The 22,853-nt window shown below is 35.8% G+C and overlaps 1 protein-coding gene across 1 annotated transcript in view; it reads left to right on the top strand.

The window, feature by feature from the left end:
• Positions 1–22,853, top strand: part of arhgap17b (Rho GTPase activating protein 17b) — a 50,215-nt gene extending 27,362 nt beyond the window's left edge. Inside the window, 14 exon segments of the mRNA XM_059348025.1 lie at positions 651–719; positions 872–953; positions 3,329–3,456; positions 5,717–5,828; positions 5,921–6,002; positions 6,184–6,264; positions 7,426–7,539; positions 7,620–7,711; positions 8,538–8,676; positions 11,302–11,598; positions 13,144–13,265; positions 14,538–14,629; positions 14,631–14,952; positions 21,840–22,853. Of these exon segments, the coding sequence (XP_059204008.1) occupies positions 651–719; positions 872–953; positions 3,329–3,456; positions 5,717–5,828; positions 5,921–6,002; positions 6,184–6,264; positions 7,426–7,539; positions 7,620–7,711; positions 8,538–8,676; positions 11,302–11,598; positions 13,144–13,265; positions 14,538–14,629; positions 14,631–14,952; positions 21,840–21,985 (1,878 nt within the window). The 3' untranslated portion in view covers positions 21,986–22,853.

Below are 22,853 nucleotides of genomic sequence, written 5' to 3'. Positions count from 1 at the left end.
TATTTCCATTTTGCCTCTCATACTTTATGAATAAAAAATGTTTTGTATTATTACATAGCTAACTTCTTGGCTAAGTAGCTTGCTAAGCTAAGTACCTAGCCAAGAAGTTAGCTAAGTAGTTAGCTTAGCAAGCTACTTAGCTAAATACTTAGCCAAGATGTTAGCTAAGTAGTTAGCTTAGCAAGCTACTTAGCTAAAAAATGGATATGGGTCATTTTTCACCTATGTTGTGCATTAGAAGAGTAGTGACACAAAAAGGGATTTTGTTTAAAAAGTAACAATGAAGGAAAACATAAAATTAGGATTAAAAAAAAATAATAATTTTGTGTCTTTTTTGGTAATTTTGTGTCTTTTTTGGGTCATTGTGTGTCTTATTTTAATAATTTTGTCTTTTTTGGTAATTCTGTGATTTTTTTTGTGGACATTTTGTCTTTTTTGTCATTTTGTGTCCTTTTTTTTAGTAATTTTGTGTCTTTTTTTGGTCATTTTGATACTGCCTCCAGCGGCCACCAGGTAATTTGAGTTTGAGACCCCTGCCTTATAGGCTTATAGTCTGAATATAGATTAATGGATTGGCTGTCAACAATCAGTCTGAATAATTTTGTAGGAAAAAAATGTTTAAAAAATCTATATTCTGTCTCATCCTGCAGGACCAGCTCTCTGCAGACTTGTACAACTTTGCTTCCAAAGAGGGAGATTACGCTCGCTACTATGTCATGGTGGGTTCACTTCAGTTTGAATGACCTAAAGTGAAATGAAAATCTGATGCAAATAACGTCCATTAAACTATAACCGTATGATTTGTTGAATGCCTGCTGCATTGTGTGGCCACGTATTTGCATGTCTGACCTGTGATTCTGTTTGTTCACAGTTATTGGAGGCTCAGGCAGATTACCACAGGAGGTCTCTGGCAGCTCTGGAGGCAGCTATACCCACCATCCAAATACAACAAGGTGACCAGAAAACCATGAAACAGACCTTCACTCAATCTGCAAACCACAATCATTTACATGCATTCATATTTAACCCTCTATGGTACGGTGTTGCCCCATTTTTGGCCTGTCACATTTCTACAATGCATGTTTTTGAGTGATGCAATACTTTAAAAAAGAGGGAAGAGTATAGGGAACCAATAGCAATGCTTTAATTTGTCACATGACCTCCAGGAGGCCATATTGAAACCCTATCTTGCAGACTTTTGCGCCACAAAAAATCACTCAAAACATAATTTCCTGGCCCTTTTCCGTATGGAAACAAATATATTCCTACTGATAGGTGAGTAAGCCTTAATTTTTGATAGTTTCATACACTTAGAGCAGGGGTCTCAAACTCAAATTACTTGGGGGCCGCTGGAGGCAGTATCAAAATGACCAAAAAAAGACACAAAATTACTTTAAAAAGACACAAAATGACCAAAAAAAATCCACAAAATGACAGAAAAAAACTAAATAACTTAAAAAAGACACAAAATAACTAAAAAAAAATATTCAAAACGACCAAAAAAAGACACAAAATGACTGAAAAACACTAAATTACTAAAAAAGACAAATTAGAAAAAGACACAAAATTACTAAAAAAAACAACAACAAAATTACCAAAAAACTCATATATACATATAAAACTCACATTAAACTTTTGGGCAACAAACCCCAGAAACTTCCAAAAAAAAAAAAATTATACAATTTCCTCAGATTATGTATATTTAGTTTATTTTAAGACAAAAAACAACTAACTGGCATCATAAAGCGTACCATAGAGGGTTAAATGTCTGATCCGCTGTTAGAGCTGGCAGCTATAATCATTAACATATCGGACAAGTTACAAGCTGCTCTGCTGTTGAGAAATGTTCCCTGGCTTCTCGTGGCTTCTTTGGTTGCACCTGTCATGTGCAAATACAGTAGATCAAAACAGAGCCGGCACAAGGATCCACATCTAAAGTGTATTTTCGTATATTGTTGATCCTTGAAAAAATAAAAATGCATCTCTGTTTGAAGTTACAGTTAGTCTCTGTAGGTCTAGTCTTCGGGTTTGGACAAAGTTTAGGTTTGGAAAACAACTTTTTAGGCCAAAAGTGACGAGTCGACCCGATGCACACAAGATTATTATAGTTAACGAAAACTAACGAAATAATGAAAACTAGAATTGAAAAAACACTTTCGTTAAATGAAATAGAAATAAAAACGAGAGTTTTTAAAAAAACAATAACTAACTGAAACTGTATTTTGTGGTTACAAAACTAACTAAAACTAACTAAAATTATAGTGAAAATGTCCTTAGTTTTCGTCTTTTTTCATACGTAAACCTTTTTGGTTGATATGAAATCTATTTCATCTATCTGGTTTTATTATTTATATATATAGTATATATTATTTATTGTGACTTTTTTTAATCTGGCACCCAACAAATACCCCATTACAAAACAACTACAACTAATAAAAACTAAACTAAAACTAAGCATTTTCCAAAAAATTAAAACTAATTACAACTAGCAAACTCACTCTAAAAACGAATTAAAACTAAATGAATTTGAAAACAAAAACTGACAACGAAATTAAAACTAAAACTAATGAAAAATCCAAAACTATTATAACCTTGATGCACACAACACTCACAGTTTGTAGGGAATCCCACCAGGTTGCAATCAGCTTTTTGCAGAATGTTCTTGAGAAATTCTTTCACGTGTCTGTGTGCATGATAAAGACTTCAGGGAAAGGGACAGGGGAAATACCACTGTGACAGAAAAACCAGTGGGATGAAAGGAGAAATCATTACACCGTGCATCATTATTAATTCACAGTCGGCTGCAGAATGACTATGTAAAAGACACAGAAATATATATATCTCCTTTATTTAAATGTAACCAGGTAAAAGTCCCATTGAGATTTAAAAAAATCTCTTTTCCAAGACATACCTGGCCAAGAAAGCAGCATAAAAAGAGACAAGTTACAACATTTAAACACAGTTAGCATAAACAATTAAATACAAATACAGCATCACAACAACACTTTTTTAGATTTTTTTAGAATTGATTTCATAATATTGATTTTAAGCACCATTGGACATGTATTACACAGTTCAAACTAACATAATATGGGACCTTTAAGGCTCTGATTAGTTGCATTCATAAAAAGCAGATCACCGTGATCCAATAGAGGCAAGAAAGTTGCAGAAATCAAATATTTCCTTGACTGATAGGAAAAAGAATCCTAATTTTAGTTTCAGTTTTGTCACAAGGCTTTCAATATGGGGGTTTAAATGGCAGCTTCTGATCAATAATGATCCCTAAATATTTAAAACTGTGTAAAGACACTGACTGGTTGTCTCCTAGACTCCTGGATGGAGAAGCCGGCGTTCGGCACGGCTCTGGAGGAGCACCTGAAGAGGAGCAACAGGGAGATCGCTCTGCCCATCGAGGCCTGCGTCATGATGCTGCTGGAGACCGGCATGAAGGAGGAGGTACGGAGCTAGAGGAGGAGCAGAAACTCTGATAAAGTAGAGCAAAGTTGAGGGCTAATTAACGAGAATTTGGTCATAAATTTGTACCCATAAAACTTCACTGGAAGGAGATGTGGGTCACGGGGACGCTTCTCTAGAAGAGATGGCACTAAGAGTCTGGAAACATCTGGGGCCAACTTGTGGTCAGTTAGCCTGGAGGCTGCAGGAATAACCACTGTGTGTGTGTGTGTGTGTGTGTGTGTGTGTGTGTGTGTGTGTGTGTGTGTGTGTGTTCTTGTTCTTCCTACATAGTGAGGACCAGAACATGTTTTTAACCAACAGAGTGAGGACATTTTTGCAGAGTGAGGACATTTCGGCCGGTCCTCACTTCTTTAAAGGCTTTTTGAGATTTCAGACTTTGTTTTAAGGGTTAAAGGTTACAATTAGGTTGTTTTATAAATATGATAATTAACTGAAACTGTATTGTGAGGTTACAAAACTAACTAAAATTATAGTGAAAATGTCCTTCGTTTTTGTCTTTGTCAACTTTTTTCATACATAATGAAGATGGATCAGACAAAGGAAATAAAGGCAAAATTTACTGGGACCTCTTTTAATCTCCCACCCAACAAATACCCCATTACAAAAAACTAAACTAATAAAAACTAAACTAAAACTAGCAAACTCACTCTAAAAACGAATTAAAAGTAACTGAATTTGAAAACAAAAATTCACAACGAAATTAAAACTAAAACTAATTCAAAATCCAAAACTATTATAACCTTGCAAGGGAATTCACTGTTCCAATGAGGGTCCTCACAAAGTTAGAAGTACAAGAATGTGTGTGTGTGTGTGTGTGCGCAGACATCTGTTACACATTAGCATGTTCACTATTGCTCTCTTAAAATGTATCTCTAGACTCCCCAAGGAGGAGAAGTTTATTAACGGAAACTAAAGTCTAGCTGTCCGTCTGTCTGTCTGCTACTCAGCCTGAAAGAGCCACATCTCTATTCTGCAACAGAAACACTTCAGCTTGTGTTCCATCCACTCATTTAGTGGACGCTTTACTTCTCGCTTTACTTCTCCTTTCTTAATACCAACCCAGACTCACTTCTTTATTGAAACCACACTGCAAAAAAGGTGTTTAGTCTAAAAACCAGATAAAAACACTAAATCTGAGGGAAATGATCTTGCTGCATTGACAGCAAGCAGGACATGGACTTAAATTTAGATTGTTAAATCTAGAAATAAGCATGTTGAACGCTTAAAATAAGAAATTAACTCTTAAAGCAAGATATATTATCTAACACTTCTAAATCTAAAGTTGTTTTTTTTTATCTTGGTAAGAAACAAATAATCATCAGGTCACTCTGCTCGGGCCAGTTCATCACTGCTGGCAGCTTTAATTTATCTTGTTTTAAGACAGGGGTCTCAAACTCAAATTACCTGGGGGCCGCTGGAGGCAGTATCAAAATGACCAAAAAAAGACACAAAATTACAAAAAAAAAGACACAAAATGACAGAAAAAAAATGAAATTACTTAAAAAAAAAGACACAAAATGACAGAAAAAACACTGAATTACTTAAAAAAAGAAAAAAAAATGACCAAAGAAGACACGAATTACCAAAAAAAGACACAAAATTACTAAAAAAAGACACAAAATGACAGAAAAAAAATGAAATTACTTAAAAAAAGACACAAAATGACAGAAAAAACACTGAATTACTTAAAAAAAGAAACAAAAATGACCAAAGAAGACACGTATTACCAAAAAAGACACAGAATTACTAAAAAAAGACACAAAATTACTAAAAAAGACACAAAATTATTTTAAAAAGACACAGAATTACTAAAAAAAGACACAAAATTACTAAAAAAGACACAAAATTATTTTAAAAAGACACAAAATTATTTAAGAAAGTAATGAAAGGGACCTTCCACACACAACACGGTAAAGTGCCATTCATATAAAACATTATTACATTAAACTTTCATATCAAGGTGGGGGCCACAAAATATCATCACGAGGGCCACAATTGGCCCACGGGCCGCGAGTTTGAGACCCCTGTTTTAAGAGTTAATTTCTTATTTTAAGCGCTCAACATGCTTATTTCTAGATTTAATAATCTTAATTTAAGAAATCTTGTCAAGGTAAATTATCTGTCCATGCAGCAAGATCATTTCCCTCAGATTTACTGTTTTTATCTGGTTTTTAGACTAAACACCTTTTTTGCATGTATGTAGATAAAAACACTCATCAGTCATTTTTTTCTCCTGCAGGGTCTCTTCAGAATAGCAGCCGGAGCTTCTAAACTGAAGAAGCTAAAAGCGGCGCTGGACTGCTCCACCTCGCAGCTGGAGGAGTTCTACTCTGATCCGCACGCCGTCGCCGGTACCAGCTTCTTCTTCTTCTTCTACAAATCCTCTAAAAGTGAAACCCTGTGGTCCAGATCATTTTCTCAGAGCTTTTCTCTTCATACACAGGAGCCCTGAAGTCCTATCTCAGGGAACTTCCTGAACCTCTAATGACGTTTGGCTTGTATGATGAGTGGACACAGGCCTCCAAGTAAGAAGACACACACACACACACACACACACACACACACACACACACACACGTCTTTTTAATATCTTGTTAAACAAACTCCTGCTGTGTTAATAAGCACTGAACACACACCTGAGGCAGTGTGTGTGCTTGCAGGTATTCTGATACTTGTGTGACAAGCAAATATGTTGTGTGTTTCCAGTGTGTCTGACTCTGACAAGAGGCTGCAGGCGCTGTGGGTGACATGTGACCGTTTGCCAAAGACTCACAAAGCAAACCTCAGGTAAGAGCATCCTATATTTGCCACAGTTTATTAGTTTAATAAACTGTATATATATATATATAAAATAGAGCATGATAAATATATGTGTATATATATATATATATATATATATATATATATACATATATTTATCATGCTCTATTTTTTAAGTATTTATTGTTTTAATATTTTTTATCTAGCATTTTTACTTTTTATTTTTATTTACTTTTGTTTTTTATTTCATCTTACCTTACTGTATTTTTATTTATTAGATCTAATTTATTTTATTTTATTTTATTATTTATTTTCTACAATTTATTAGTCTATTTTTTATATATATGTATATCCCCGTTGGCTGTCCTTGTCCCTCGTGAGGTTACCCAGAAATTAGAAATCAATTCAACCGCAGTGCTTTTATTTTGAAGGCGGTTTACGTACATCTGCCTGCATGCATACCCACCTGCAAAGAAACGCGTTCCACTAAATACACTGAGTTACCTCGGTACCTTGTCAAAAACAAATAATAATAAGTAATAAATTACTGGTTTACTGCATAACATACATGCTCTATATTGTTTTTGTGGTTTGAATGTATGTTTAGTAGCATTCCTGGCTGAATGACGGGACTGTCACTACCTTTCAAAATTAAAGCACCCGTTTCACACTGGATGGCGCCTTTTCAAAATAAAACCATCACAACATTGTAAAATATCCAGAAAATGTACGAACATGAAAAAAGCTATATAATACAAAAACACCGATAGGAACTTTGCTAAAGGTAAAAGTGATACAGTGATTGGAGTATTTACTACTTTTTACTACTTTATTTGATTTACTCCACATTAACAGTCTTATCATAACATGTATTCTTATCAGTAGCAGCTCAAAACCAGATCATTTACTGTATTTTATAAAGAGATTAAATTAATATTGAGCAGAATTTAGTTCAGAGTTTTGGTCCGGTCCCTGCAACCTTCGTGGTATTGGTCATGTAGCCCCTTGGGAAAATTAATTGCCCACTCCTGCTTGAATTTATACTTTTTTTAAATGGTAAAACACTTCCAAAATGCCAAATTAGTACAATTTAAGAAGAAATGAACCACTATCTTATAATATCAGTTGGATAACTAATGTAAAGGAGTTGCATTAGAGGTTTTTAAAGCAGCTGAGTCTGTGTTTCAGGTATCTGGTGAAGTTTCTGGCTAAACTGGCTCAGGACAGCGACGTTAATAAAATGACTCCCAGTAATATCGCCATCGTCCTCGGGCCAAACCTGCTGTGGGCAAAAACTGAAGGGTAAGAAGTGTTTACTGTTACCTTTTATTGATGTTAGAGCACAAAGTGAAGCTGAGCTTATTGAAGCTTTCTGTGTTCAGGACGCTGGCGGAGATGGCAGCAGCTACTTCTGTCCATGTGGTCGCCATCATTGAGCCCATTATCCAGCACGCTGATTGGTTCTTCCCTGACGGTAAAAAACATTTATTTATTTATTTATTTGTTTGTTTGACTCACGTTAATACAACCAGTCTATAAATAGTAGCAATTTAATAATAAATAAAATAAATTAATAAGATTTGATAAATAAAAATAAAGTAAGGTAGGATAAAAAAAGTAAATAATAATAACAATAAAAAGTTAAAAAGCTCGATTAAAAAATATGAAAACAATAAAAAAATAATTAAAAAGTAGATCATGATAGATAGATAAATAAAAATAAAGTAAGATAAAATAAAATATGATATTATTTATTGATAATACATAAAATAAAAAGCAAAAGTAAATAACAACAATAAAAAGTAAAATGCTAGATAAAAAAGATTAAAACAGTAAATAAATAATTAAAAAGTAGAGCATGATAATATATATATATATATATATATATCAAATAAATAAAATAAATTAATTAGATAAAATAAATACAAATAAAGTAAGGTAAGATAACATAAAATAAAATATAAATAATAATATTTATTAAAAAATAAATATTATAAAAAATAATAAGAAATAAAAAAGTAAATAATAATAACAATAAAAACTAAAAATGCTAGATAAAAAAATATTAAAACAATGAATAAATAATAATAAGTAAAAGTAAAGCATCATATAGCATAATAAATAAATAAATAAATAAATAAATAAATAAATAAATAAATAAAAGAGAACACTAAGATGCATGAGCAGAAAAAACATTAAAAATGGTTCAAGTAAAAGCCAAATTAAAAAGATAAGTTTTAAAAAATCTGATATATCACCTCCCTCTCCTCTTAACTTGCTCCTCCCTCTCTCCCGTCCAGACGTGGACTTCAACGTGTCGGGCATGTTCGCCATGCCCACCCACCCGGCCACCCCGGACCCCGAGCCCGGCCTGGAGAGGAGGCGCCCCGGCAGCCTGGTGGGGCAGGAGGGGGACAGTCACACCCCTCGTAAAGACAGGTACCTGCTCCGCCCCAACCTCAGCCTCAGCCTGCCCCTCACCCTCCCGTCCCGTCCCAAGACACTGAGCAGGCAGGAGTCCCGGGGCCCGGCCGTCTCGGCCCTCTATGTAGTGGCCAACGAGTCCATTACAGTCACAGAAACACCCACTGAAGATCTGCCCAGTCCAGACTTCAAAGCTGTGCAGCAGCCCAATGTAGCCCCCATGAATCCACTCACTGATAAGTAACAAAAAAAGAAGGGAATGATGTTTTGTGTGATTTTTGCACCACAGTTCTGTTATGTTTGGGTGATTTCAGCACAAGATAATCAGTTATGTTTACTCAACATTGGTACTGAACATGATGAAAAAGCGGTTCTTTTGAGACAAAACATTTTGAAGCATATTGTCTAGAGCAGGGGGCGGCAACCTTTATGAGCAAAAGAGCCACTGTTGGCCAGAAACAGTGGAAAAATGTGGGAATGGAGCCGAAAACCATATCTCAAACCTTACAAACAGCCTGCTAAGTCTAAACTAGCATAATTAGCATTTATCAGTATGATTTTGTCATAAAGCAGTGAGAACCAAAGTGCAAATGAGATGCTTGAAAATTGACAAATATCTCAGGAGATTTGAAATTGAAAGCTAGAGAAGCTAGGGAAACTAATACTAGACTTGAAGTTATCAAAATGTAGAGGTTGTGTGTCATAGACTTTTTTTTTTTTTTTTTTTTGAAAATTATATTTATTGGGTTTTTAGAATTAACATGACACATACATTAATGAGGGTTTACATGCCCACATTCATAGATAAAGAAAAGACAAAACCAAGAACCAAAACAAAGAAACAAAAACAAAGAACAAAACAAAAACAATAGATAAATAAATAAATAAAAAATAAATAAAAAAATAAATAAATTATCACCCTTTATTTCCTATGTAGCTGCTGTGTCGTAGACTTTTGTAAGCTATGATGCACATTCAAGTTAACCAAAAAGTAAAAAAAAAAAAATGTTTGTATGCCGTATAAAAGCTGCACATTTTTACAGTTGAAGAACACAAATTGTTTTGGGTCTACACCAACGTTAAATAAAAATTAAAACGTAAACAAATAACCCTTTTCTTTCGTATAAATGGCCTGAAGGGCCACATGTGGCTCTGGAGCCGCAGGTTGCCTCCCCCTGGTCTATAGCTATAAATCTCATGTGTTACGCTTGTGTACTCCTGTGTTATGTCCTTTGTTTCTCAATTAAAGCTTAGGACACTCTGTAGGTTGCTGGTTTTATGTTCTGTGTGGGCTTCTTCCTCTGTTGCATTTTGTTTGTATGCTGTTGGCATCTTGTCTCTTCTGTCCCTGCAAAGATGTCGCAGTTCTATTTAAAAAGGTCACTGTCGTTTGGTTTTATGTCCTTTTTTTTGGGTTCTTCTCTCTGAACTGGTTTCATTGAACTCAGGAAGTGGCGTCTTTTTTTCTGTTCGCACCATCTCTCTCTGTCGAACCTGGTCTCACAGGAATCCGTGAAATAGCCACGGATTCGCTTAACTCAAAATCCGTGGAATAGCCACGGAATCACTCAAATTGTCAAAGACACGGATTTCGCTACAATGCAAGTTAATGACAGTCATATCCCGTGGCTATTCCATGGATATTTTTTCCTATTGGTTTGTTCCAAGTCACGTGACTTTCAAGGTCCCGGCGGTCAGAACAAAAAACATGGCGGACAGTCCTCTCATTTTTAGTGAAAAAAATCAATATTTTGACTTAGTTTCTGCCTAAAAATAGCCTGGCTAACACCAGACTAATCACAAATGAGATTAGTCTGGAAACCAGCCATTCATTTCTCCGTAGAGGAGGTGTGGTTTACGATACTCCGGAGCCGTTTATTGGGCGCTTAGAATGTCTATCATAAGCGTCTGTAGGTAGCTCTTAGCCAATCGTATCAGTTATACCAGATGACGTATGTAGAGCGACAGAAATTGATGTTTACATAGCCAGACTAGCCCATCTCTACTTTGAGGCTAAAATCCTCAATTCTGCTTCTGCAACGTTTTTCTGCAACATGTTCACATTCAGCCACACACATCCACTGATTTTATGGGCAATAAACAAGCTGCTGCGGGTCTCTCGGCGGCTCCGCTGTCCCCCGGCTTGTAGCAAGATCATCGGTGTTACGGTGGCGGGGCTAGTAGCGGCGCTAGTAGCGGGGCTAGTAGCGGCACTACAAGACTACAAGCTTCCGTCTGCCGAGTAGTACCGTCATCGTCTTGCCGTCCCTCCCCGTTCTGTGATTGGATCCCTAAAACAGGGCTAAGAAACGGCCCTGGTTGCCAGACTACCTGGAGGTTCGAAATGAAATTTGAGCGCGCAAGGCAGTATGGGTATACCCAGGCTAGCATAAAAATGGACTTTGACTGTCATTAACTTGCATTGTAGCGAAATCCGTGTCAGTTTCACAGAAATTTGAGTTATTCCGTGGCTATTCCTCGGATTTTGAGTTAAGCGAATCCGTGGCTATTTCACAGATTCCTGTGAGACCTGCAGGTTGCTCAGTCTGTCTCTGCTCTCGCTGTTTCTCCGTCTCTCTCCGTCTCTTTCACTGTGTGGTTCTCCCTCCTGAACTCTCTCCCCTCTCCCCCCCTCCCTAGCACTGTTAACAAACACCCGGAGCCCACTCCTCGTAGAGCCAGCACTGTTAATAGAAAGCAGCCACAGCTAACCTCACCCACCTTCCAGCCCCCCCTGCCCCCTCTGGAGGCCTGGGCTGCCGTCCATCCCGAGCCCCAGCCCCAGCTTCCTGCAGAGGCTGAGCAGCCCGGCCTGGGTGCTGCTGCTGGTGCTAGTGGTGGTGGTGGTGTTGGTGGTGGTGGTCTGGGTGGTGGTGGGGTCCAGGTAGCCACTGGGCCGCCTCAGGTTGTAACCCAGCTCAGCGCAGAGGAGAGCAGGTAAGGAGGAGCGAGCTGAGGCAGCTACAATACTCCGATACCGCCTGCTCGCAGCCAATCAGCCAATCAGGAGCTCACTCGCCCTTTTTTATGTTTGTTTTATGTGTTTGATTGGTCTTTGAGTTGTCACATGTTCACATGTCGGAAGTCCTAAAAAAGAAATCATGAGAATAACAATGTCTGTAATGTCCACTTCATCTTCTTAAAGGGACAGTACGCCCCAAAATCATAAAGAAATACATACAGGTGCATCTTAATTAATTAGAATATGATGGAAAAGTCCATTTCCACCACACTGCAAAAAATAAAAATTAACTCAAAAAAAAACACACACACAAAAACACATTAAAAAATGACAAAAAACACATGTAAAAATGCACACAATCTAGAAATAAGCATTTTGAACGCTTAAAAATTTGTTTTATGTGTTTGATTGGTCTTTGAGTTGTCACATGTTCACGTCGGAAGTCCTGAAATAGAAATCATGAGAATAACAATGTCAAATCTAGAAATAAGCATGTTGTTATGTGTTTAAAATAAGAAATTAAATCACAAAAACACACTAAAAAAATGACAAAAAACACATAAAAACACAAAAAATGTAAAAAAAAAAAAAAAAAAAAAAGACAAAAAACACATAAATATGATTAAAAAAACACATGTAAAAACGCATACAATCTAGAAATAAGCGTGTTGAACACTTAAAAATTTGTTTTATGTGTTTCATTGGTCTTTGAGTTGTTACATGTTCACATGTCGGAATTGTATAAAATACAACAGATGTGACCCATTTTGCATTAAATTTAATATAAATAAAATAAATTTAAAGTAATAATTAATAAACAATGCATAAGAAATTAAATGAATGAAGACATGAAGTGTTTCATTCTGTGTGTAATGGATCTATATAATGTGTTATTTCCACTTTTTGAATTGAATTAAACTTTTCTATGATATTCTAATTCATTGAGATGTACCTGTACATTTCTCTTACCTGCCACTCAGAGTTATAAAAGGCCGATATCTCTAAATCTCCAACAACTCACACCACAAAACCATCTAGGTTGATAAATAAAACAACAGGTGAGAAGAAAAATTTGTTTTTTTGGGGTGAATTGTCCCTTTGAATTTTGCTTCATTTTAACAAATGAAATAATGTAATGCAAGAAAAAAATCATGTGACGCTTTAATTACAGGCAACTTTTATCCTCCATCCTGCTTGTTTCTTTAAATAAATTAAAGAAACGCTCCACCTCCTTCTTGCCTGCGTGTCTGTCTGTCCGAGTGATTTTTTAATGTCTTTTATGATTTTGCATGTAACAAATGACTGAACTTCTAAACAAATTTTCTGATGATGCATCCTCGTCATTATGTTGTTTTGTGAGTTATTCCACGTGTGATAATCTTCATCTAATGTCGCTTTTGAATGGAAATATGTGCAATTGTTTTGTATATTTTGCATGCGTTCTTGCAGCATTTCCTTGTTGAAATCTGTCCTGATGACTTGTTGATGGATTAACATTTGGACTCGTTGTATTCCCACAGCCCCGCCCGGGAGCTCATGTCCACCCCTCCCCCCCAGAGGAATGGTTCGGTCCATCTCTCAGTAGGAGCCCCCCACTCTCAGGGCGGGTCCAGAGGGCCCAGTCCACACATGGTCCGCAGAGGTGAGAGGTTCTGAATATTTTGATACCATTAATATTGTCAGTTGTCAGTGTTTCAAAAGATGTCTAAAAGCCCTTTTAACCTTCTATGGTACGGTGTTGCCCCATTTTTGGCCTGTCAAATTTCTACAATGCATCTTTTTAAGTGATGCAATACTTTAAAACAGAGGGAAGAGTATAGGGAACCAATAGCAATGCTTTAATTTTGCAGCAGTCTCTCCCAGCTGCAGAGCCGGAGTCTGCAAATTGCTAACAGGCTAACAGTTAGCTCTGTAGCAGTACAGTGTGTATGTGCTAACAGGCTAACAGTTAGCTCTGTAGCAGTACAGTGTGCATGTGCTAACAGGCTAACAGTTAGCTCTGTAGCAGTACAGTGTGTATGTGCTAACAGGCTAACAGTTAGCTCTGTAGCAGTACAGTGTGTATGTGCTAACAGGCTAACAGTTAGCTCTGTAGCAGTACAGTGTGTTAAAATCTCGTCTCGTCTCGTTCTCATGAAAGCTTATTTTTTGTTACAAGGCTAAGTTTAAACCCATTTAACAATTCTAATCCGTTAATAGGGTGTCCTGTATTGCATTTAACCCTATTAGGGTTTATTTGTTTTTATTTATTATTGATTTATTATTATTTTGGTACTTAAAAACAAATCTGAAAAATAATTAGTTGTTAATCAGCACTATTAATGTCACAATTTTTTTAAATATATGTTGTGGAGATGTAAAGAAAAAGGCACATTTAGTTTATTTATATTAAAATAAGAAATTTCCTAAAAATAAATACCATAAACGGCCAATGTAACATTTATGTCACATCACAAATCTTCGACATTTAGGGTTAGTATTTTTAAATAACATCATAAATGTGTTATGTGGTCCACTTGGTCTGTGGTATATCCCCCATAATTCTCCTTTAAGGATAAATAGATCTGGGTTTCTATGGGTTAAAAAACTCTCGTTTCCACCGTTATGGTACAATGTTGCCTGGTACAAACAAACCCCCAAAACTTCCACCAAAAAAAAACATTTCTTCAGATTATCCTAACTGGCATCATAATGCGTACCATAGAGGGTTAACTGCTTGGTTTTTGTTGTTGATTTTATACATTTTTTTTCTATTATCAGTTTATTACTCTCTTATAACTATGACATTTTACGTGGAGGCTTTAAATAAGCCCATCTGGGTTTTCTGCCCTGTTACCTTTGTCATTTTATGTAATTCTGTCTGTGCAAATAACTAAACCAATATATTAATATAAGTAATAATCGTTCCCTGAAGGCACCAAGAAGCAGGCCCCGGCCCCGCCCAAACAGTTCAGCCCCTTCGCCTCCCATCCCGGCGGCACCCAGACCCCCGGCTCCCCCCACCACCCCCCCCATCACCCCCCGACGCCACACCACCAAAGAGAGCCCCATCCACGCCCCGAGCCACCCGCCGCCCCAGCCTCCTCCAGGCCACGCCCACCAGGGGGAGTCGGAGCCCTCCCCCCCCAGCACCCCCACCCCTCCTGACACTCCGCCTCACGATGGGCCCCAGTCCCACCCGCTGTCCTTCCACCACTCTGGGTCTCTGCCCCGCCCCGCCAGGCCGGCCCCCAAGCCCCGCCCCCGGCCCAGCATGCCGCCGCCGCCGCAGCCTGCAGCCAACGACAACGGAGACGGCCTCTGCAGCTCCGCCTCCAAGATTATAACAGGTAAAGGTCTTTTTCTAGATCCTGTTTTTCAATATTTTTATTTTTATTTATTATATAAGAAATAGTGGGCGGTATCATATATTTAAATGTCATCTAATGTTACCTTTACATCAGAAAAGATTTGGAAAAGACTCCTGGAAACTATCAGCTCCCATCTAAAGACAAGTGTTTAGAGTTTCTAGTCTCACTGAGATTTTAGACAGACTGTCAATCTAGCAGGGAAACTATTTACAAGACTACAACTAGATTCTTTTAGCAGTTTTTCCATCATGCTCTTAGTAAAAACTGACTAAATGGAGGAGAAGCAGCTTTTGGCTCCAGCTGCTCTAGTGTGTGCAGTGGTTTGTGTTGAAAAAAACAACAACAACAAAAGGAAGAGAAGACGCCACAAAATGCCCCTCACAAAGCTGAAAAATGGTTTCTGTTTTTATCACATGAAAAGTTGACTATTTTACAGTAAAAATAGATATAAGGAAGAATAAAGGAAAGGAACATTTAGAAATGAATTCATGATATACATTTATGTCCTATTTAATTATAATGTGTTTAATTGAATAATTATATTTATCAGCTCTATCAACTTTCATTTAGTTAATCAAACATTAATCATCCATTATTTATTACTTATTTATGTATACATTTATTGATACATTTTAACTGGGTCTCCTTACTGTTCTTTTTACTAAGAAACATCTAAATATATGACATCACTGTATTTTTATTGAGGCATTATTGTAATGTTCCTTTTTCCTGTGGAAGTGGTTTTACTGGCCAGTCTGTGACTCCAGTAAGACTCCTAGATTTACTAAAGACTTTCAGCTTTTAGTCTGGGACTGGGAAAATCTTTTGGTGGAAGCCCAGCATAAGCAACAAAACTAGTTAAGAATTAGGTTTCAAATGATAAATGCACACCAGGCAGCCAAAAGAAATACCAAAAACGTACTTGTAATGTAACAAAAATGTTGTAAGAAAAGTGTGTGTGTGTGTTTGTGTGCACAACATCTGTACTGTATGATCAAGTTTTTCCGATGGAAGCTCTCATCCGGCTCCAAATAGAGAAACAGAGCAGGATCTTTGATCTGGCTACTTGTGTGGTGCTGTGGTGCTCAGATCAAAGGCAGTCAGTGGTAGAAGAAGTTTTCAGATCACTGACTCAACTCACAGCACTGTAGCAAAACTTAAATAAAATAAAAAAAACTCCATTTCAAGTAGAGATGTTCCGATTCTTCCAATTACCAATTTTCCCCTCCTGATACCAATTCCGATACCAGTATGTCATGAAAAAAATTAGATTAAAGGTTAAACTCTTTGTAAAACATGAATAAATACAGCAGATTCAAGCCATTTATTTATACATTTACTTTGAAATAAAACAGTATACAAAACAGTAATGCAACAGAAAACTTAAACAAAAAATAAATCGGGGGTCCGGGGCCATGCTCCCCCAGAGAACATTTTTGCCCTAAAAGCCTAAATTTGGTGCCCCTCACACATTATAATGCCACTATTCCACCTTAATCATTGCATATTTTACTGAATTATTGTAAAGGAGAATAAGGGTTCTTCTATGTTTTATTGAAGGCGTCTTATTTTGACAGTCTTCTTGTAAATTCTGTGGTGGATTCTGCTAACACATCCATATGCTCTTATTTTGAAAGCTACATGTGTTTCCTTAAACGCACCATTAGCCGCCGGATTCTCTGTGTGCTGCAATGTAAATAGTCTAACTAACGGAACATTAATCCTATGTTTTACCAGCGATGTTGGACTCTGCTAACACATCCATGTGCTCTTATTTTGAAAGCTACATGTGTTTGCTTTTATTTTGAAGGCAGGTCTAACACGTATGGTGTGTTTAATTGACACTCAAAGTCTGAACTTGGAGCTCAGAACAATACTGGTATCGGAATCGAAACAACTCTAATTTCAAGTGAAAGTCGTGTATTCAAAATGCATCTTAAATGAGAGGACAGAAGAATTTAGCAAAATGCACTTTAAGGTATCTTTTAGTAAAAATACTCATTATGTAAAGGCTCCTGTACTGTTAGTGTTCTGCTCATTTGTTATGTCAGCGCGATTTTAATGTTGCTTGAGGTTTAGCTAATTAATTGCATCACATGCTGTTGAGTACAGATTAAACTGAAGTCCAATACTTGAGTGAATGTACTTTTGCAGCATTTTTATTAAATAATTGTACACTGCAAAAAAAGAAAAGTTGGGTGAACTCAAAATTTCAAGGCAACAAACTTCGATAAAATTTTAAGTTGGACAATTAAACTAAATATTTTAAGTTTTGTTTTTAAGTTTGCTCAACTCTGAATTTCTCTGGCATCTTGCCGCTATGAAATGTCAGCTAATGTTGCGACCACAATTTTGAGTTAGCATTGATATGCTAATGGCTACTCTTGTAGCTGTAACAAGCAGCGCCGCTAGCATCAGTTAGCGGCTAGCTTTCGCTAATGACCGAATTTCACAACAAAGAAATAAGAGTTATCAGAACTATTGTCCCTTGTTGTGAACCCCAACTTAAAGATATAAGTAACAACAACTCTCCAACTTGTTTCTGAGCAGACAACTGGCTTCCTTTGTTGTGCTAACTTACATTATTGCCCTAAATGTCAATAATTTATATTTCCAAGTTTTACCAACTTAAATCACTGTTTTAGGCCAAAAAATACAAGTTGGCTTTTTTGCAGTGTAGAATTTCAGCTGTAATGAACCAGCGTGCATGATAAAACATGAACAGCAGCTCATCTTTAGCCTTGTTTAACATGCTTTAACACCATTTCTTCTTCTGTGTAGACGTTGCAATGACTGAGATCACTCTCTGGCCGTCTGCTGATACTGTTCTCAGTATCGAGTGATTTCAGCTTCCTCTCAGGGCATTGCTGTTTTTATCCTCCCTGCTTTTGGTTTCACTGTGTTATCGTGCCTCGCACACTAAATAAAACTGTGGTGATGTGATGCATGACAGGAAATGTGTAAATATTACAGATGTGTGAGCTGCTGGTCTGCCTGTAAGATGAGCTTTGCAAGGCAGGTAATGGTAAGGATCTGATTGGCTGATGTGTTGGTTTGCTTCTGTGTCCCTGCATGTGTGTGTTGCTGTGCACATACTCTATGCATTTATTAATGTGTATTAGTATTCGTGCACTTTAACCTGCTGCCTTACAACACTAACATGCTTCTGTTTCAAAAAGTCTGCAGTGCTGCCTGCTAACAGTTTACAGGAACATCTAGAATAATTAGAATATCATGAAAAAGTTCAATATTTTTTGTCAGTTATTTCAGAAAGTGAAACTCATACATTATATAGATTCATTACACAGAGAGTGAAATATTTCAAGCCTGTTTTTCTTCTAATTTTGATGATTCTGGCTTAGAGATAATGAAAACACAAAACAAAAAAATAGATAATTTTGAAAAGAAAATCTAAAATTTATGAGAAAAATACAAATTTACATGGAAAAAATCACAAATTTACATGGAAAAAAATCACAAATTTACATGGAAAAAATCACAAATTTAAGAGAAAAAATCTCATAAATTTGCAAGAAAAAATCTCATATTTATGAGAAAAAAATCACAAATTGTGTGAGAAAAAAAAAATCTCAATTTTCAGAGAAAAAACTCATTAATTTACAAGAAAAAAATCATAAATTGACAAGAAAAAGCTCATAAATTTACAAGGAAAAATCATACATTTACAAGAAAAAAATAAAAAATTTAAGACAAAAAATACAAATTTGTGATAAAAAAAATTATCTAAAAATTCATGAGAAAAATACAAATTTACGAGAGAAAAAATCATCAAAATTACAAGAAAAACAGGCTAGAAATATTTCACTATGTGTAATGAATCTATATAATGTATGAGTTTCACTTTCTGAAATAACTGACAAAAAATATTGAACTTTTTCATGATATTCTAATTTTCTGAGATGTACCTGTATAATGATAACTAACTAAACAGACTTTAAACTGACCGTGTGCTGTTATCCTCTATGTGCATTCATCTTGAACATATTTATTTATATATTTATGTAGAAAATAAGTCATATTTTACAATTAACACACCAAGGATACACTCCAATAACGGCCTCTGCCTCTAAAAACGTTCCTTAACTGGTATTATAATTGCAATATGTAATTGACTGAATATAATCCTCAATCCTTGGTGTCCTAATGAGTGTGTAAAGGTGGTGTGTGTGTGCTCCCCAGTGTGAAACCATGTGTGTGTGTGTTGCTACTGGGTCATTCCACACCAGTACACCAACATGTAGATCTCCCAGTTTATCTCAATGATATAACCAAATATATGTTAAATTTGCAACCTTTGTTCACATTTGCAACATTTAAAATTCTTTCTTGAGCATGATAGTGTTTTGAAAGTAAAAAAAAGATTCAAAATCACATTTTATGTTGGACTAAAGGACTAAAAAAGACACAAAATGACTAAAAAAAGACACAAAATGACAAAAATTTCGTGTTTTGCACAAAATCGCACAAAATCCCATTTATGTTGTTTTTTCTTTGTTTCTTTTGGGTTGAAAATGTTTTTGTCCAGTAAGTCAGAATAAAAAATAAATTATTATTAGGTCATATAGGTGAGATTGTGCTGAAAAACAAAACAAACCAACATGGCATTATAAACATTTTTAAGAGGTGTATACAGGCAGGATGAAAAGAATTCAAAAATGGATGAAATAGCTCAAAACTCCATAGAGTTAATGTCATTATTTTTATAATTCTTTTTATCCCCTGGTAGACTCAAAAACATGATAATTGCCCTCTTGGTTGCCTTTTAATGGGGAAAACATGATGAAGTGCCTCTAGACAGGTTTTTTTGACTCTTTGCACCTAGAAACACTTTTTCCCCCAAACACTCAGCCAACCTGCTGTTTATATTTCCATTCTAAGCTTCACCAGTTGCCCTTTTTTCCACTTGATTGTGTTGAAATTTGAACCAAACCAACATTGAAGAACCCCTGAGGATCATGTGCAACATGAATTCATGCAAATAGTTGTTGCGGCTAATTATGTTGCAATCCATTTGGCAATGATCCGTCTGCTTTCAGGTGGATTAGCTCAGATTGGCTTTATCGTTTCCTAATGCCACGAGGTAATGATGCCAGGAATTTGTTTAGAAAAGTTTTAAATTGCTAAATATTGTGCGTGTTGTTCTGAGGAAGTAAATGCAATCATTCCTCCAGACACACAACATGAACGACATGGCATCATGTAGTATAGACAGGACCAAATTGGGGAAAAACCCTTCAGAAAAAGTGTTTTCTTTGTTGTTCCTCTAGTATTTTTTTGTGCTGAATCCATTTCTGCTGGATGTCAAGCTGTAAAAGTTACGGTTTAGTCATAATTATTGATTAACTAGCATAATGATTGATTAATCGCCCAATATTAGAAATGGCTTTTTCCAATATGTGAATATATTATGTCTGGTTGTTTGGTATCATTGTAAAGGAGACATCCATGGCTTTCATTTAACCCAAAGTTGTATCTTTCTGACAAACACAGAGGTCACATGACCTCTTTAAACCATAACTTACACACATTTTCCCACAATTTCCGCCTAAACTCTCTAGTTGATGTGATCCCTGTAGGATCAAGGGACATCAGGGACCCAAAAACCAACAACTGCAATACTTAATAGACTCTGTCAGTTCAGGAAAAGTATAATATAGCCAAACTATTTCTTAGTGAGAGGTTATTGTGAGCCTTAAATTAGAAGTCAGCGGCTCAGGCCAGTTCACCTCCATTCATTCTTTGGAGCAGTTTGTCAGAAAGATCCAACTTTGGGCTTCAATGAAAGCCATGGATCCTCCTTTACAATGATACCGTCACTTTTACAGCTTGACATCCAGCAGAAATGGATTCAGCACAAAAAAATACTAGAGGAACAACCAAGAAAACACTTTTACCCCAAAATGCCTCCAGAGTTCTGAAGTTACAGCCCTGTCTAGTACGCAACAAACCAAAACATTACAAGCTGTAACTTGAAAATGTTCCAGTGAAAAACAGGCTCGATAGCAATCACACAATTACAAAACCCTGAAGTCAACATAATGTCGACAGGATTTTTGACATGTGGAGACAAACACAATATTCTCTAAATTCCATGTAATGTACAGCCACTTTAAACCTCTATTTGCAATTGTTTTATCCATCAAACAAACTTAATTATCCTAATCTATATAGAACATATTATTCATAGTTGGACAGTTTTAATGGCTTTTATTATTTTTATTTTTTACTTTATTTACATTTTTTCCCTCCCTTCTCTGTTTTTATAATAATAATAACAATAATAATAATAATAATAATTATTATTATCATTTTATAATATATAATAATAATAATAATTATTATTATTATTATCAATAATAATGATAATAATAAAAATAATAATTACATAATAAATGAAAGTTGCCCCTGAATTATCTTATTATGATTATCTTTTATTATTATTTTTTTTTACTTTATTTACATTTTTTTCCTCCCTTCTCTGTTTTTATAATAATAATTATTATTATTATTAATTATTTTTATAATAATAATAATAATAATAATAATTATTATATATTATATAATCATAACAACAATAATAATTAAAATAAAATAAAAAATGATATAATAAATGAGAGTTGCCCCTGAATTATCTCATGAGTATAAAACTGAATTAATTAATTTAGACTAGAGCGATTTTATATGCAAGTTTTCATGATTTAAATTAAAAATAATAAATACTAAACCTGAACTGGGAGGTCCAGGTGACTTGTTGTGGAATGACCCTGTTCTGTTGCTTCAGCTCATGTTGAAGACGTGTCTAACAGGTTTATGTGCTGACCCGTCCCTCTAACTGTCCCGTCCAGATGGAGGCCTGGTCCTGAAGGGGGTCGGGCGAGCCTTCGTCCCTGAGGTGATTGCGGACCAACACGGGGACGGCTCTGCTGGTCAGGAGCCCGGCGTCCCCCCAGACCTGCAGCTAGACCCTCACATCCAGTTCACCGCTCTGTGAGGGGAAACAAGGACCCAGGTCCTCCTCCTTCACTCAGCTGGTCCCTGATCCAACATTTGAATGTTTAGAATCAAATATCAGACTCAAACGCACCGGTTCATCATGCCAGACCGCTTTCTGGTAAACATGGCTGCCTTTTTCTTGTGTTTTGCTGAAACCAGAAACCTCAAAACCTTAAAACTTCTGTCCAGCTATTAGACTTCATATCTCTCTCCTTTTGTTCTTTAGACTGCTGGGTAAACTGCAAAAAAAAGGAGTGTCTAAAAACCAGATAAAAACAGAAAATCTGAGGGAAATGATCTTGCTGCATGGACAGATAATTTACCTTGACAAGATTTCTTGAATTAAGATTGTTAAATCTAGAAATAAGCATGTTGAACACTTAAAATAAGAAATGAACCCTTAAAACAAGAATAAAACAGAATAAAACTACATAAAACCAGAATAAAACCATTTAAAACCAGAATAAAACCAAGAGATTTCTTAAATTAAGATTATTAAATCTAGAAATAAGCATGTTGTACGCTTAAAATAAGAAATGAACTCTTAAAACCAGAATAAAACCACATAAAACCAGTTAAAACCAGAATAAAACTACATAAAACCAGAATAAAACCAAGAGATTTCTGCAATAAAACCAGTTCAAACCACTTAAAACCAGAATAAAACCACATAAAAGCAGAATAAAACCAAAATAAAACCATATAAAACCAGAATAAAACCATTTAAAACTGGAAACAAAACCAAGAGATGTCTTAAATTAAGATTATTAAATCTAGAAATAAGCATGTTGAACGCTTAAAATAAGAAATTAACTCTTAAAACAAGATAAATTATCTAACACTTCTAAATCTAAAGTTTTTTTTTA

Source organism: Centropristis striata, chromosome 13 (assembly GCF_030273125.1).
Source record: "Centropristis striata isolate RG_2023a ecotype Rhode Island chromosome 13, C.striata_1.0, whole genome shotgun sequence".
NCBI classification, from domain to species: domain Eukaryota; kingdom Metazoa; phylum Chordata; class Actinopteri; order Perciformes; family Serranidae; genus Centropristis; species Centropristis striata.
Note: the sequence above shows the minus strand (reverse complement) of the source record. Positions and strands in the feature narration are given on the sequence as shown.